Source organism: Megalobrama amblycephala, linkage group LG4, assembly GCF_018812025.1.
Source record: "Megalobrama amblycephala isolate DHTTF-2021 linkage group LG4, ASM1881202v1, whole genome shotgun sequence".
In the NCBI taxonomy this organism is placed as follows: Eukaryota; Metazoa; Chordata; class Actinopteri; order Cypriniformes; family Xenocyprididae; genus Megalobrama; species Megalobrama amblycephala.
The window spans coordinates 5,037,310-5,055,752 of NC_063047.1; the positions used below are offsets into that span (position 1 = coordinate 5,037,310).

An 18,443-nucleotide genomic window follows, 5' to 3' on the forward strand; every position below is an offset into this window, starting at 1 on the left:
AGGTACTTAGGAGCTTCTCTCTTATGATGTCTCTTGCATAGATGTGGCTTCAAATACATGATCTGAAATTATTAATATTATAACAATTATTATTAATACTTCATTATATATATTGAGATAATAATTAGATAATGTGACTAAATAGCTTCAAAGTTTTATCTAGTATGATTTGGAATTGATTTTGAGGTTTCTAATTGGCCCAAATTCTAGTTATCGCAAACTCCGCTTATTTCACATCAGTTTCATCCTCAGTAATTTTTTCACATTTAAACTGTTGGATATTTCAGCGATTTTCATTGTGGATGGCAAGAATTATTCCATGCCAAGAATGTATTTATGAACTTCAAGTTTAATCTGATAATTTTATTTTAAATCTTACGTCTAACATAAAAATAAAACTCCAATGTCATTTGCCCTTAAAGGGATAGTTCACCCAGAAATGAAAATTTGATGTTTATCTGCTTACCCCCAGCGCATCCAAGGTGTAGGTGACTTTGTTTCTTCAGTAGAACACAAATGATGATTTTTAACTCCAACCGTTGCCGTCTGTCAGTCAAATAATGCTAGTGGATGGGAACTTCTACTATAAGAGTAAATAAAACTTGCATAGACAAGTCCAAATTAAACCCTGCGGCTCGTGACGACACATTGATGTCCTAAGACACGAAACAATCGGTTTGTGCGAGAAACCGAACAGTTTTTATATAATTTTTTACCTCTAATACACCACTATGTCCAACTGCATTCATCACTCGATTCGTTTGGTCTGATCGCGCTCTGACAGCGGCAGTGATGTCTCGCGCATATACTTCAATGAGAGCGAGACATCACTGCCGCTGTCAGAGCGCGATCAGATATAAATACTGTTCGGTTTATCGCACAAACCGATCGTTTCGTGTCTTAGGACATCAATGTGTCGTTACGAGCCGCAGGGTTTAATTTGGACTTGTCTATGCAAGTTTTATTTACTCTTATAGTAGAAGTTCCCATCCACTAGCATTATTTGACTGACAGACGGCAACGGTGGGAGTTAAAAATCATCATTTGTGTTCTACTGAAGAAACAAAGACACCTACATCTTGGATGCACTGGGGGTAAGCAGATAAACATCAAATTTTCATTTTTGGGTGAACTATCCCTTTAAACCAGTTGGACTTTAAATTAACTATCAAATACACAAAATAAAAACCATTTGTCTGGCAATCCAGCAAATAGAAGTATAAACTATTTTTCTGCATGTGGCTGACTATTTGGCAGCTGTCTTGTTTGAGTTCATGTAATGCTCATGGATATGCGTCATTTTTTTGACAACCAACATACCTACAATTTGTAAAACCTATACAATACACACAATTCAGCATGTACACACACATTACCTTGGCAGTGAGTGCTGTTGAGTCTCTTGTATCCCTGAGGGCATGTGGAGCCAAAGTCCTCTACTATAGTTTGGTGTTTCCCAGCATCTGAATGAAAGAAATCTGGAGAATTACCTATCATTTCTACTACTACAGCATCTGTACTAGCTGCTTTGTTTGTCTGATCAAGCCAGAACATAACAATAACATATCAAACCAATGAGGGGAATTTAAAGAAAAGCTAAATAAAAATGAAAGTTGTAAAAACGTTGAGAGAATTGATGAAAGAAGTGTCTGTGAGAAGATTTAAGTTTAAGAACAAACTGGTAGCATGGCATGCTATGTGTGATGTGGTTCATTTCTGTTTGTGTGAGAAAGAGAGAAAAGAGCCGCAGTGGGAACATTTCTCTGAAGCTGATATTTTCTCTTCTGTATAAGAACATGTGAGAACAGAGACAGAGTGGCTTTCCAGAAAGCCTTTTGCCAAAGCCAACATTTTTTCATTCTTTTTTCCATCCTTCACTTTTGTCTCCTTTTACTGCAAAGGGTGTGTCATAGGAAAATATGGTGATGTTGCTGAGGCACGAAGACACTTGCAGACGTTCACACAGACTCAAACGCAAACACTAACACACATCCGCTCACACACAGACGCGTTCACCAAGCTAGGATCACCATCTGACTGAGCTCTGAGACATCAAGTGGGTTACGAAGACAAAATAGGAGTGGGGGGCGGGGAGGATTTTCCTTCTGGCCCATTTTGAAACGTAACTCCAAGACTGCAATGACACATTCCCAGGGTGAATTTAAAAAGGAAAAAACTAAAGTAGTGGGATGGTGAGAAAAAAAGTGAGAGAGAACTTTTTTTTTAAAGAACGGGTAACGGGAAAAGGGTTGTTTTTGGCTTGTAACACACTTTGATCTTAGGCAGAGACAGTAAAATGAAACTCCCAAAGAAAAGCCATGTTATATAATAGAAAATAATTGAACTTACAAGGTAGTAAAGGGCATTTGTAACATTTATTTTGGCCCCAGGAATTACCCACACTTCCACAGCAATCTTCCTGATTGGTCAGACCAGGGAGAGGGTTACTACTACACTACAAAAAGAGAAAGACTGAGAATTAAAGTGGTTATTTTTATTATTAAAAAAACAAAACAATTCATGGGCAAATCAGATTTTCTGTATCATCTCATCTACTTCTGTCACTCACAGCCTGTTTGGGTGTGGTTTCCTGGAAGCACCTCCCCTTGGGCTTATGTGTCTGTGGAGGGAGGCGGGTCAAAGTCTTAGCACCATGAGGCTTGTTGTCTGATTGGTCAAGAGGATGAATGACAACTGAAGTGTCTGGCGTGTGAACAACACGGACATTGACCTGCACTGGAAAGATGAATAAAAAGAAAGCAATAAGGAGATATCCAGTTATTTTCAAATAACTTCCTAATAATGAAGTGTAGAAAGCATTTTTTTTTTATATCACAAATTCTAATAAAAAATTGTTATTTTAGTATCATTTATACACTATTATATTATTTATGAATATTTAGAAATTAAGCTTTTTTGTTTTCAGTTTTAGTCATTTTATTATTTTTTTAAATACTTCTATTGAGCTTTATTTTTAATTTAGTTTTAGTAATTTTGTCACTTCAACTTCACTTATTTTACTAGTTATTCGCCAAAGCAAATTTTTTTAAGTTAAAGTTTTTATTTGTTTTTTTTGGTTTGCTTTCATCTAATATTTATATATTTTTTTAACTTTAGATTTATTTCAATTAACAAAAACTTGTATTAATAGTTTTATTTTTAGTTAACAATAACAAACAGTGCAAAAAACACATTAAATATCTAGACTAAACAAACCTAGATGAAATGTGATCATGTTTTGCTGTGCATAAGCCAGACTAACCGTTCTTAAATTGCGCTATAGATGCACAGAATGTTAAAAATGTTATAGAATGAGCTTTAGTCAATCTTAAGTCGATCATTATTTCTGCATGAAATTTTTCTCACACCGTTTTACATACAAATTCATGTGTATGAATGTATGCGAATGATACCACAGTTCAGTCAAATGAAAAGTGAAAATGTCCTGTGCACCAATTACCTTCAGAAGAGTGATGTCCAGTGCCTTGCAGAGTGAACACAGAGTGTGTTTGTGTCATCTGCTGCCGCCCACCTGTGCCACCTGGCTCTGACAGACTCTGGGAGATTCAATTATTCTTAGTCAATTATTATTCTAAAAACATCAGGATCTAACAAAACCTTCAAAGGACATGAGATGCATTTAGAATATTCTTTCTATCACAACTGGTTCTGGCCCATCAGTTTGTCAGTGTGGAATCAAGATGGCAACTGGAAAAAACAGTATTTGATTTTTCTCAGAGTGCATTTATAGATAAGTTAGTGAAGCAAGTGGTGTGAAAGAGATGGGCACCTGCAGGGTGTAGACAGGCTGCTTGTTGCCTCGAGAAGCTTGAGTCCGAAGTGGGAATTGGCAGAGGCGTCCGGTGAAGCCTGGTGGACAGAGACAGTGTGTGCGGGTACTGCACACTCCTCCATTCATACAGGTGAGAGGACACACCACTGCAAACACACAGACTACAGATTAGACATGCCACATAGGGTTTGATATATTTATATTATAATATAATTATAATATTTGTATAGTATTATTATGAAATATCATATAGTTTTGTACTGTATATCACATTGTCACGATCATGTTCTGTTTTGTTGTGTTTCTGTTGGTTATGTTCCCATTTGCCTGGCTGATTTCCCAGTATGTTACCTAGGAGGTTACTCATTCATTATTAATTCTGTTCAGCTGGTCTTGATTAGTTCCCTTTGTTTGCTCCTTGCATGTAAACCCTGTGTTTCATTCTGTTCCTTCTCAGGTATTGTCTCTGGCCATATCCACACGAAGCCAGAGGTTTCCCTATCCGATCTTTTTTCCCCCTCATCTCAAGAAATATCTGAATACACACAAAACCACTGAAACCGACTCAAAACGATGTAGTTGTACATGCCAGATCAGTATGTGGAGCTGTAATTTTGCCACAGAGATACACTTAAAATGGAGAATAAGACTTGGAGCATGTGCATAAACCTTGTGGGCAGTATACAAACTTTAGTAAAGCTTAGAAATAAAGCTTTATTTTAGTAAAGCTAATAGGCTCGGGAGCTTCTGCAGCACAAACACAAGCATGTAGTGCGCTATTGTTCTTGTTATTGCTGTTACGTGACGTAGTGGTGTCTGACTAGGGTCGAGACTTGGGGTGATGACTTCATTGTTTCACAAAATATATGGATTGGCTGTACACACGAAAATGCAAGGGAGTCGTTTACAGATTTATCCACTCTGGGACCCGGTTTTTAAAAAATAGCGGTTTCAGGCTCCCAAAATGCCAGACGAAACGCCTATACAATACAGAATTTTTGCGTATACAGCTAAACGCTTTTCTGTGTGGACGGGCTCTAAGTTATGGCAATGTTAAGTGGTTGTATTGATTATTCACCAACAATCTCGTGTGTTCTTTGTTGGATTTATTAAAAGACTATTTGTTGGGTTCCTTTTGTCTTCACTTCAGCCACAGCTACGTGACACATATAGCTGATGTATAAATTAACTATATAATGTAAATCAAACCTTTACACATAGATAATAGCATATGAGAAGTATCATCCACTGAGATTAAAAGAGTGAAAAATGCTGGGAAAAAAAACTACAAAAAATGAATATTTATGAATAAAAAATTATTTATGAGGGCAAAAGCTTTTGCAAACTGCATTTTAATATTTTTTACTTTCAGAAAAGCATAAAACCAGATTTAAACACGGATTCAGACTATCTGCTTTATATTTTGGTGTGTCAGACTGTGGTTTGGTTACAGAGCTCTTATGTGGGCTGAAATATCAAGCCAGGCTTAACCAGATTATTCTGGAACACTGGCACAAGTAACATCATTATTTATTACCAGCTCATGGTGGTTTCAGAGGGGAAAATCCAGTGTCTGTTTCTTATTCCATTCTTTTCTATGAAGAACTACTTACAATTAATCAACAGTATATTTGGTGACAGCTAAAAGGTAGAGGATGACATATAAACATTCCACAATAAAATCATTGCTTACGCTTTAAAATAAGAGACAACAATGACAGCAACCCTGGAAAGAACTGATATTTCATGCAGAGTGTAACAGGTCCCTGAGTTATGAATTTTATATTTGGGAAAATTTACAATTTGGAAAAAAATGAACCATATGATAAGTTTAAAAAAACACTTTTTTTTTTTTGTAAAATGAAAATATAAGCTGTACCTGAGTGTAGTAGGTTACTACATAAATACTAGTAATGATTTAAACCTGTTGACTGTCACGGTCTAGGTAGCGGGACACACGGTGCAGTTTTGTTATTGCCTTTCCCCCGTATTGTAATCATCATATTAACAACAAATTGGTCTGCAAAATATATATTTTGTATAAAATCATTTTTTTTTAGTTGCTTTACAGTAAACTTAAACTTCTATTACTTTTTACACTTTCATTTTTTCAAGTACTTTTATTTCTGATTTCTGAAGTCACCCTGTAGTCAATAATCTTATCCCTTAAAACTCATCTTTGATCACCAAAATGACATTTTTAAACTTTTTTTTTTCTTGTGAAAAAATTTCTTCATGCCTTTAAAAAATGAAACTTTGCACCCTTGCTTCATTGAATATACGCGGATCTGTGAATATGCAAATTACCCCCGCCTCCACTCACTCGCACAAGCTCAGAGATCCGCTCGGTCAACTTACCGAGGTAAACGCTGCACAATGGCATCACTCTTTACAACGTCGGACATATAACGATAATTAATAAGATTAGCTTTTTGCTTGACTACATTATCCAATAGCTAATAATCAGCATCCTTACAAACTCTTTGAACAACTCAGAACGTCAGTGGAGAAAGTCATATAGTTCATCATAGCATTGTGATATACATCATACACCCACTATATTGCTAAATATACACGATTTTTCATATCAACAGAAAAATATACCGAGATAACCTGGCTTCTTTTAGACACCCTTGGGTGGTCAGTTAATGATTTATGCTAAAGCCCGCCGGCATGTTGACGTGATTGGTTACAAGGTAGTATGTGACATCACAAACACCAGCAATTTCAAACTGCGTTTTTGAGACTGTCTTTAGATCACTGCAATAATGGTGTTGAATTTGCACATGGTAGCATATTAAAAACACCACATAGACATATAAACAACATTAAAACTTGATTTTCACCACAGGGGGACTTTGAGTGCTTTAATTTCTGAGTGTCTTCTTTAAGACCAATCTTAGGTCCATATTCCAAAGCATTAATCATGAATTACAAGATCTATGCTCAAAATAGGAAGGTGACAGTTAACAGGTTAAATAGCAAGTAAATAAATCAACAAAAAATCTGTAAAAATATATAATAACAATAAATATCCTTTAAATATAAACTCCTAAATCACAAATGCAGATTTAGACTTCTAGCCCATAATCAACAAGAATTTATTTATGAACATATTTATTGAAACATCAAACTCCTAGTTTGAGACTTATTTTCATATTTAGCCCCTGCTAAAATAAGAATGTGGATGGAAATGTTGTCAGGAATGTGATTTATGGACAAAGAAAAGTAAACAAAAAAGCATTTTATGTCAAGAAAAACAAGGTATGATAGAGCCAACAAACATGAAGTCAGTAGACTGCAAAGATCTTAAAAGCAGAGATTCTTGATTCCAGACAATCAGCGGACACTCTGTGTCTGAGGAGCACAAAGGCATATGATCAGGCTGGCAGTAGCAGACTGTGGCTCGCCTTCTCCTGTAGCTTGATGAGGACAACACACGGAAACAATTACAGCTGGCCGGAGTCTGTCTGCGTGCGTATGACTACCACCCACAAACGCTCACATTGATTCAAGCTCCCACAGCACCGCCATTCTTACTCTACGTAAAAATAGGATGACTTTATGAGAGAGAGAAAGAGAGAGTTAAAGAAAAGAAACACTTGAAGAAAAGCCAGAATAGATACACTTATATTACAGACATCAACAAACATCCAATTTCTAACAAAAATGACCATATGAGCAGAAAATAAAGTAAAAAATAAAAAAGTTCTTTCTTTACTCTTTTCATCCTTCATTCAATACTTTTTATATTTCTAATAGCCAGTAATCATAGCGGAGACATATATTGAATGCAAAGTGCCATTCTGTCTGTGTCTGCATGTATACTGTGAAGCTTTTATGCCTATATCTGAGTGTGCGGGCTGTGTATATATGGTGATTTTCTGTGTAGAAGCTTGTGTTTTGCCTATGATGTGCATATGTATTCATAAATTTGTGTAGGCTTGCATTTGTGTGAACATGTCTATGTGTGTGGGAATGTTTCAGTGTGTCTGTGCTTGCTGAGTTAATTGCAGTACTCCAGACAGACAGAGGTTTCAAAAATACAGCTTTAGACTTCACAACACCACTAACTCAAACACATACATGTGACTTTTCCCAGCAGCGTTTCAGGTCATGTGATGCTTTTGTAGTATATCTTCTCCTCTTATACCCCAAATTTTTTGCCTAAATTTTCTTTGACTAGCTTACAGTTGGGAATATTTACAATTTCCTTATAAAATATTGACTTTAATCCCAGAAAGGCCAGAACACTGACAAAAATATCTAGAAATCTTACAACATATTGTGTGCTTATGATTTCTGAGGAATGTCAAATACTTTCTTACTCCTTGCCTGCGCCAAAGAGAATGGTAATGGATTTAACAGACCCAATATGAGTGCATATATGTGTGTGTGTGTGTGTGTGTGTAGATGGGTGGGGCGTATATAATGTGTGATGATTTTCGTTGAGGGGTGTGTCTGCTGTGCTCATCTAATCCACTGCCTGTCTGAGAATCACTATGTATTTACAGTTAGAAGCTGAAAGCTTCATATCAGCTTTCTCACACCTCAGTATAAAGAGCAGGCAGTTGAATCCATAATCCTGCCACAGCAGCGGGATGAATCAGCTTCACACACTGGGTCCTTAAAGTGTTTCAATATGAGACATGCAGGGAAAATAACCTTAAATGAATTGATTCTTTAAAAGTCCTTGAACATCAGTTAGACATTTTGGTCATCACACTACTAGTAAACTCTTGCTTTGATGTAAGATAATTTATTGCGGGTGTAGGTCAAACTACTCTATATACAACACTAGTGTACATCACATTTACTTCATGTGTTACATCAGCTTCAGTCAAATGCCAGGTAAAAGCTCATTTAAAAAAGCATCCTGTGCCAAATCAAAATTACATATGAGATGTCTTTGATCTGTAAATTCTCCTAGACACTACAATTAGAGAGCAAACTAAGACTTTTGCTTTCAATTTGTCATCTAGGTAAAACAAAAAAGTATCTAACCATCTCAACAATGTCTGTGCTCAGATTTACCCAGTCTGCAATCAAAATTCAAAGGTTTCATTATGAACTCAAACATTTCTTATCAGAGTTATGCAATACACATTACTTGTTTTGCCCCTTACTCTTACTGTACTGTCAAAAATGATCTTGTCTGTGTTTATTTTTATTTTAGAGGAAACAACTTTCTTATGCTCATAAATGCTGCATTTAATTAATTAAAAATGCAGTACAAACAGTAATATTTCTCAAACATGATTACAATTTAAACTGTTTTCTATTTTTATATTTTTTGAAATGTAAATGATTCCTGTGATGGCAATGCATCATTACTCCAGTCTTCAGTGTCACATGATCCTTCAGAAATTATTCTAATATGCTGATTTGCTGCTCAAGAAACATTTCTTTATATTATCAGTGTTGAAAACAATTGTTCTGGTTAATACTTTTTATTTAAAAAGAACAGCATTTATTTGAAATATATTTATTTGTAACAATGTAAAAGTTTTTACAGTCACATCCCGTGATGTTAGACACTGACTTTTTGTAAGACAAAGAAGCATTTTTCTGATTTCCAGGTCTTTGTTAATAAAGTTTCCTAATAGAGACAAGCATCCAACAAAGTCTAAAACTGTTAGTACAATGTTGTTGTCAGTCAGCTCTGATCCCCAATGTAGACTCTCATTCTGTCTGTTACTGTTTATCTCATCTTGAGCTCAATAAATGTCTTTAACCAAAAAAATGTACCTTTGGCAAGTAGAGGTATGAAGAAATTTATGTGCTCTGACTTCTCTTTGAAACCACATATATACACACCCACACTTACTTGTATATGTGGTTTACTGGACTCTCCATTGGCGTAATAGTTTTTATACTGTACAAACTGTATATTCTATCCCCCTACACTAAACCTACCCATCACAGAAAACTTTTGCCACTGTTTAGTATGATTTTTAAGCCATTTGGTTTATGAGGACACAGGAAATGTAATACCCATGTCATTATACACATTTGTGTCCTCATAAAGCATACAAGAACACTCTCACACACACACACACACACAAACACACACTCACACTTTACTCCCAGAAAAACACACGGTTAATACTTTCTTAGAAAAGTATTATACAGAAAATTATACAGAAAATTATTGACCATAAACTATTATCCAAAACAAAGGAAACAACTAGGTATAATCATTTCAGAGGTTTGGAAGGAAGGAAAGAATGAAAAGAAAAAAAAAAAGTAAATGACAGATAGTGGAAAAGGAAAAACTGTGACTGTTTAAAACATTCACACATGTGTTTCAGGTGCCAAGTGTGAGCCGTTTTCCTAGAGGCTGAGCAAGAACTAGACCATTAAGTGTGTGTGTGTGTGTGTGTGTGTGTGTGTGTGTGTGTGTGTGTGTGTGTGTGTGTGTGTGTGTGTGTGTGTGTGAGAGAGAGAGAGAGAGAGAGGGAGAGAGAAGTGCAGAGGTACAGTACCATTGGTAGTTGGTACAGTGGTGTAGAAGCAAAGAAATATTCACATTCCTCAGATACCCTGGCTTAAAGGCCAGCAAGCTCAGACACATACACACAAAAGCACAAGCTCTCTGTGGCAGAAAGACACATGACATAACCATGAACCACTGATGTTTTTATTAATTATATTTATTTTATTACATCCAGTCTATATATACAGAGAGAGAGAGAGAGAGAGAGAGAGAGAGGAGCTCTTTCATTAATAAAGCAGCAGTGCTTTTCACACCCATCCACCTCCTCACACAGATGAATCACTTTAGCAGCAGTCAACATTAGTCATGAATGCTTCAGCCGCAGGGTTATTCAGTTCAGATAAGCTTCAACACCTATGCAAGTGTGGTTAATGAGAGACCCATTAAAACATAACAAGGGAAGGGGATTGATCAGATGTGGAACAAAAGCAACCAAGAGTTTAATTTTGCTAAATTCTTACAATGTAACGTCACTTTTAAAACTTTTAAAATATAAAAGAAAAAATGTAATGTAACCAACCATGCAAAACAACAAATTTAAGACCAGGTATACACCTCTGCTAACTGGTTACTTTGGCACTGGATTGAATAAACACAGAAGCAGTAAGCAGTAATCCTAATATGGCTGGGCAACCACTGATCCGCAACTGGATGACTGATGTTATGTTACATCATCTAATTAATATTGATGAGCCAACACTTTTCAGATCATTCCTTCACCCCCGGATTGAGAAATTAAGGGAAAGGGTCATGCTTAAAAATATATTGTGAACATATAAAGTCAAAGCTCACTTAAGAAGAAATGCTCAGACATGTAATTTGTAGTTGGTGCTCCAAACAATATGATTATGGTCATGAGGCTGATCCAAAAACCATCATTAAACCACTACTGTAAAAAAATGGATTTGATCAATTTAATGTGTATTTATTGAATGAAACTTAATTTCTGTCAAAAGAAAATCTTACTGACCCAAACGTTTGAATGGTAATGTGCATATATAAGAGCTGTAGGTATGTTAAGAGTAAAAGTTTTACTCTGAAAAGATTATATTGAATATTTAATAATAAAATTCATTGCCCACTGTAACATTTCTTCAATTAACTAAGATCTAACATCCACAAACATACCACTTAACATACCCGCTAACACATCCACACCAACTAACTTATCTGCTAACAAAGTTACTAACAAACACACCAACAAACCCTCCCAATAAATTATAAGTTAGGAACTATAATTTACTGTTCTAAACACAAACAAACGAAAATACAGAAGTGGCCATTAGCGTCAAAACAGAAGGTGGGGCAGAAGAATATTCAACCTTATTCAGTTTCTTGACAAAAGCCTCTAGTGGGACTGTGTTTATTTCTGTGGGCAGCAAAATAACAAAACAAAAAGCACACACCCATTATAACACTGAATCCAAAAATATACTCACTATATATAATCATTGTCAGCTGTGTGTTAAACATGACAGTCATAAAAACATCAGAGAGATTTTACAAAACGCTTACCTCTAGAGAAAATCTAGAAAAGAGAAGAGTGGGTGTTCACTGAATGGACATGTGCATGTACTGTAGTGTATTTCAACATGCATAAACACACCCACACATGAACAAATACCGCACAAACACAAATATTAACATTCTAGCATGTATAGATGCCTCTCTCTCTTGAGAATAAAGAGCCATTTTCTCTCAAACATTGTGGTTTCCATAAGAACTAGGGAGAAAATGTAGCATTAAAGGTGTCATCGAACATTTTTTTACAAGATCTAATATAAGTCTAACGTGTCCCCTGAATGTGTCTGTGAAGTTGCAGCTCAAAATACCCCATAGATTTTTTTGAATTAATTTTTTTTATTTTGAGGCATAATTAGAAATGCGCTGATTTATGCTGCGGCCCCTTTAAATCGCGCGCTCTCCGCCCCCTCCTGAGCTCTCGACTCTATCACTGCATAAACAAAGTTCACACAGCTAATATAACCCTCAAAATGGATCTTTACAAAGTGTTCGTCATGCAGCATGTCTAATCGCGTAAGTACAGTGTTTATTTGGATGTTTACATTTGATTCTGAATGAGTTTGATAGTGCTCCATGGCTAATGGCTAATGCTACACTGTTGGAGAGATTTATAAAGAATGAAGATGTGTTTATGAATTATACAGACTGCAAGTGTTTAATAATGAAAATAGCGATGGGTCCGTGAATACAGTAAGAAACGACGGTAACTTTAACCACATTTAACAGTACATTAGCAACATGCTAACGAAACATTTAGAGAGACAATTTACAAATATCACTAAAAATATCATGTTATCATGGATCATGTCAGTTATTATTGCTCCATCTGCCATTTTTCGCTATTGTTCTTGCTTGCTTACCTAGTCTGATGATTCAGCTGTGCACATCCAGACGTTAATACTGGCTGCCCTTGTGTAATGCCTTGAACATGAGCTGGCATATGCAAATATTGGGGGCGTACACCCCGACTGTTACGTAACAGTCGGTGTTATGTTGAGATTCGCCTGTTCTTCGGAGGTCTTTTAAACAAATGAGATTTATATAAGAAGGAGGAAACAATAGTGTTTGAGACTCACTGTATGTCATTTCCATGTACTGAACTCTTGTTATTTAACTATGCCGAGGTAAATTCAATTTTCAATTCGATGGCACCTTTAAAAGTTGCTGAAATGCTGTTAGTGTTCAAAAATGCAGAAATAACAGCTCTCCAAAACTGCAAACTTCCTTCGAAATACCTCCACTTTTGTCAAGAGTCTGACTTAAAATAACTTTAACCCACAGATCTTTACAAACAAACATAGCAAATATAACATCAAACCAGCACACATGGGGCAATCCCTCTCTTTTATCTCAATGTTTACATTTTCCTGCTATGACAGTGTGTCTTGCAAGCTTCTTAAACAAGACTTTGACTATCGTCGCATAGGGGACCAGGACGTGTCATAACCTTGGCAACAGCATAGGTTCCAGTTTCTGAAAGTTAAACAGATGTGAGAATTCAGGCAGCGTGGATGGATGGAATGCCGGCAAGAGACTGTGACTGTGATGTCATCAGCGCTTGACAGGTATTTGTGTATTTATGGAGAGGAAGGATTAGGAAAGGGGACATTAAGGATGGAATATTACGGAAATTTTCGTCTACAGAGGGGAAATAGGCCAGACATGCCAAACACTAACTTTTAATACTATACACTAAGTCTATGATTAAATGACTCATTGGAAATTCCTTTTTTGAGAGGTGATGAAAAAATTATTTGGAAGCTATTTGCACCTCATATTTTCTTGGAGCATGCTACTGTGAATCCAGAATGATCAAAAGAGTCTTGACGAGGTGCTTTATCTGTCAGTGTTTAACTGGAGCTGTAAGGTTTAGTCTGACTGAGAAAATACTGATGTTTTGGTGTCTCTGTTTGCATGGGCACCAATGAAAGAGAAAACCAGAAGTGTTGTCCCAGGCCCTGGAATAGAGAGTCCTTGCAATGGCAGATTAAATAAAAACAGGGGTCCAAACATAACGGTTGACATCACTGCCTCCGGCTGATCTATGATTAGTCTGTGAAACCTTCATGTTATTAACCAGTAATATTTAGACCTCTTTGCCTTTCTTAAAGGGATAGACCTTACTCAGGGTATAGTCAAATGTAATTTTTGATGGGAAGGAAAATGAGGCTGTGACGGATAGAAATACAGGGTGTTCAATGGATTTGTGTAGTAATTTATAGGGTTAGTTCACCCAAAAATGAAATTTCTGTCATTAATGACTCACCCTCATGTCGTTCCAAACCCGTAAGACCTTCATTCATCTTCGGAACACAAATTAAGATATTTTTGAGGAAATCGTAATTTAACAATTTATTGTTACTGTTATTCTCCTATGCAATTTACATTAAAGCCACATTGCAGAGCTTCTGTGTTCAACGTCAGAACGCCGACTCAGTATTGGCCGACTCCTGCTTCAGCATCACACGCATGTGTCGTGCTGCTCACGTGAACAGCGTCTGCTAATACTGAGCCGGCGTTAGAGCGTAAATACGGAAGCTCTGCACTGCGTAAACTGCATAGGAGACTGACAGGGTAGAGAAGAAACTGGTGAATAAAGTCATTATTTTTGTCTTGTTTTTGCGCACAAAAAGTATTCTCGTTACTTCATAACATTAAGGTTAAACCACTGAATATTTTATCTGTCTTTACTACTTCTCTGGACCTTTAATGTGGTAATTCTGTTGCTTTCTATGGGGAATAAAAAAACCTCTCGGATTTCATAAAAAAATATCTTAATTTGTGTTCTGAAGATAAACGAAGGTCTTGCAGGTTTGGAATGACATGAGGGTGAGTAATTAATGACAGAAACTTCATTTTTGGGTGAACTAACCCTTTAACAACATGCCAAGCTTGTAAAATAATGAAATTATCTCACTCAAAAAACCTGTCTACCATTAACCATTGGATGTTTTCACTCTAGGGTAAGCAGCCAATAACAAATACACACACACATACATATACACACACACACACACACACACACATATATATACACACACACACACACACACACACACACACACACACATTCCTCTGCTCTGCTTTAAATAACTGCCCTCATTCTCACAGTGAAAAGCAGTGAGTTTACTCTGAGTAAACCAGAATGCTTGTTTAAGGGCCTGAGTTTCAATATTGCCCTTTAAAAAAGCCCACAGCTGCCACCTCTCCCTCAAAACACAGACACTCACTTATACACAGTGTTCTCTTATCACTTTCCAACACAACCTCTAATTGGTGTTTCAAAGTCTTTGACTGGCAAGACCAATTATGCCAACTGCATCTAACTCCTCTCTGCTATCTTCTGTGTAGATGGTGCATGGAAACTTTCACAGAAGTCACAATGAAATCAAAACTGACAATTCTTATTTTTATGTAATATAATACAGCAGTATTTATAATAAATGATTTGTCATTATTTTTTTTTTAAAAATGTGCCTTTTAATCAAAATAACATCCCCTCCGTCGTGCAGTGCCATCTCTTCTCCTCTCTGATGACGTGTTTATTAGGGGTGTAACAATATACAAACCGAACCAAAAAACCATGATACACCACCCACAGTATGACCGTGATACTCTCATGGCGTACCGAACACGCCCTGTCCCCTGCTGAGGTTTTACGTCAGAACGCCAACTCAGTATTGGCCGGCCGGCTGAACGGCGTCAGCCAATACTGAGATGCCGTTCTGAAGTAGAACCTGGAAGTGCTGAACGGAAACAGTGTAAGAGAATGACAGAATAGAGGATATTGTTGTATAACCGTAACAAACCGAATCGAATCGTAACTTCAAAACCGAGGTACGAACCAAACCAGCAGTTTTGTGTACTGTTTGTGTACCCCTAGTGTTTATCGGTGTGAGGACGGGACAACCTGACACTCACATGAGATCACAGCAATAGCAAACCACAACCATCCAATCAATTCCAGTTGGACAAAATTAAGTCCCGCTTTACATTTTTTCTTCTTCGAGAAGCCGTTTCATTCGGATATACGTCACAATAGGGAAGAAATTGCAACTTACTGAAGAATGGGAAATATGATCCACAAACAAAAGCAAAAATTGCTGAGAAACCAGGTTGATGACAGAAACTAATAACTACTGCACATCATACTTAAAACAAATGGTAGATGGCCACGGACTCACGCTCACAAACACGCAAGGATTGGCATGCTTCTGGAATGTTCGACTGGATTTCTGACACATTTTCCACTGAAACTGCTCCTTTGTGGTTTGCTGCATGGATTTTCCATGCATAGTGGAGGAATAAAACCTGATTAGCCCCAAAGACTTCATGTATCTAGTTATGTAATAAATCTGGCTCTTACTATTGTGTGCGCTCTAAATCACAGCATACACTGAGCTTCGCACTCCATAGTAGCCGAATAAAGAACGATCACAGACTGTGCTATAAGTAGAACCCAGTTAAATAAAGAAATGAACAGAAGTCACCAAAATACGAGAAAATATGTGGCGTTTGCATGTGAAAGAGAGGCAGAGTCAGTATGAGTGTGCGTGAATGAGGACTGAAATAGGCATGGGGTAGTGCTGCTGTTGCATGCTGGCATCATTCTGGGCACTCTGTGGCACTCTGCAGAAGTGGAGGATGGTTTGGGGTTTACAGACCTCTCACCACAGAACCCAGATGCTGGCAGGGGCAGACAAACAGAGAGAGGGACACAAAAAGAGAAAGAAGCTGCTTTCTCGGTACTTAACAAACTGCTAATGAAACTGTCGGTCGGTATCAGTGTTGGGCAGTAATTAGTTACAGTAACAATATTATTTTTTGCAGTAACTAGTAGTATAACTAATTACTAATAAGATTTCAGTGTACAGTTCCATCCATAAAACAGCTAGTTAGTTACTTTTGATGCCTAAACCCTACTGATTTGAAATCCAACAATCCAATAATTCCTTCCAGGCAGTCTGGTGCATTCCATGACTATAAACCACGAGACTAAGTCAGAGAAAAATGTAATATCTATCATCTTGACAACTGAGTCAGCCTTTAAATAAAAGGTAAAATACTTCATGGCAAACTCATTGTTGGCATTAGAATAAAGTTTTATCATAATGATGATGATTATAGCTTTAATACAGTTTAAGTGTAGCTGCAGTCTTTATTTCCAATGATCAGCATGAACTCTGGACTCTGGACAAGGAAAGTGTTACGTGTTAGACATGCACGAACAAAGATGAATCAAAAATACTTATTTATTAAAGAAAGAGAAAACAGGAGATAGATATAGCAATGGAACATGGAACAGACTTAACTAAAGGCTTAAATACACAAGGGAGCAATCAACGGAAAACAGAACGGGTGTACAACTAATTAACAACCATGGAAACAAACAAAGAACTAGAAGTCAGGCAAAAGGGCACAGGGAAAACCAAACTAAAATGCAATGAACTGACAGGACTAAACATAAATGTAACAGAAAGACATTCTAGTCTCATTTCCACTGAAATTACCTAGAACAATTTGTCCCAAGAACTTTTTCCCCCCAGACCTGTTGCTGTCTGTGTTTCCATCGTGGTCTTAAGTACCGTGAAAATTAGGCAAATTAGTCCGGTGACGTAGCACTGTGCGCGACATATAAGCTTAATAAAGCCTGAACCTCATCGTCAGTCCATCAGTCATATTTTTTAAACTCCACTGTTGATTCGAATAGCAAACAGCTCTTACTGAACGCACCGCAACAGGCTTTTTAAAAATAGTGGTTGAAATAAAATGCTGCGTGGAGTCAACCAATCAAAATGCTGCGTGAACTCAACCAAGTCCCACCCCCAAAATTTTCTGAACTTAAAAAAAAAAAAAAAAAGTACTATCTTGCGAGCAGGGACTTTCTGAGGTGGAAATTTTTACGCGGAACTTCATTTAGACCCTAGTTCCTGCAGTCGAAACACACCGAGGACCACCCCAAAGTTCCTAGCTCCTGGGGAAAGTTCCTGTGGTGGAAATGCAGCTTCTGAGGAAAGTATTATTCCCTAATGGACCCTTAGAAGCAGAAATTTTAGAAAAGTTCAGTTCTGGTGATTTTTTTTTTTTTTTTTTTCAACGAGTCTTTTGGGTAGCATTTTTGAAGATAACATGTTTTAGGGATTGTGGGAGCTTCTTTTCTGTTTTCATAATCTCTGAGAGACAAATACTAGACTTTCATGCAAAAAAAAGGACTTGCATGAGAAAATAAGTGTGTGTCCACATTATAGACATTACAGATTTAAACCATTTTAGATATTAAGATCATATTTTTGTAGGGTTATGGTTAGAAGGGTCAGTGTTTTGAAATCTAAAGATTCCAAAAGTGTCTGTGAGAGTTTAGGGTTCAAGGACAGGATTCATCATTCACTGTTGTACAAATGTCTTTCAGTTAACTCAAGTCAAATAAAATCACTGCTTCCACTACCAGTCAAACATTTGGGGCTTTTTTGGAAAAGAGATTAAAACTTTTATTCAAAAAGGACACATTAAATTCACCAAAAGCAAGATTAAAAAAATATATGTTACAAAAGATTTCAATGAGATAAGTTTAGCTTTGGTGAGCATAAGAGACTTTTAAAAAGCATGAAAAAATCTTACTGACCCCAAACT

At 36.8% G+C, this 18,443-nt stretch overlaps 1 protein-coding gene across 5 annotated transcripts in view; it reads right to left on the bottom strand.

The window, feature by feature from the left end:
• The window catches only part of ltbp3 (latent transforming growth factor beta binding protein 3), a 46,602-nt gene that overhangs the window by 25,019 nt on the left and 3,140 nt on the right, over positions 1 to 18,443 (bottom strand). For all 5 annotated transcript variants that reach the window (XM_048186932.1, XM_048186930.1, XM_048186931.1 and 2 more), the window contains 5 exons: positions 3,791 to 3,939; positions 3,461 to 3,557; positions 2,570 to 2,736; positions 2,350 to 2,455; positions 1,377 to 1,463 (listed from right to left, as the gene is read on the bottom strand). In XM_048186932.1, coding sequence (XP_048042889.1) covers positions 1,377 to 1,463; positions 2,350 to 2,455; positions 2,570 to 2,736; positions 3,461 to 3,557; positions 3,791 to 3,939 — 606 coding nt within the window. The remainder of the gene's footprint in view (positions 1 to 1,376; positions 1,464 to 2,349; positions 2,456 to 2,569; positions 2,737 to 3,460; positions 3,558 to 3,790; positions 3,940 to 18,443) is intronic.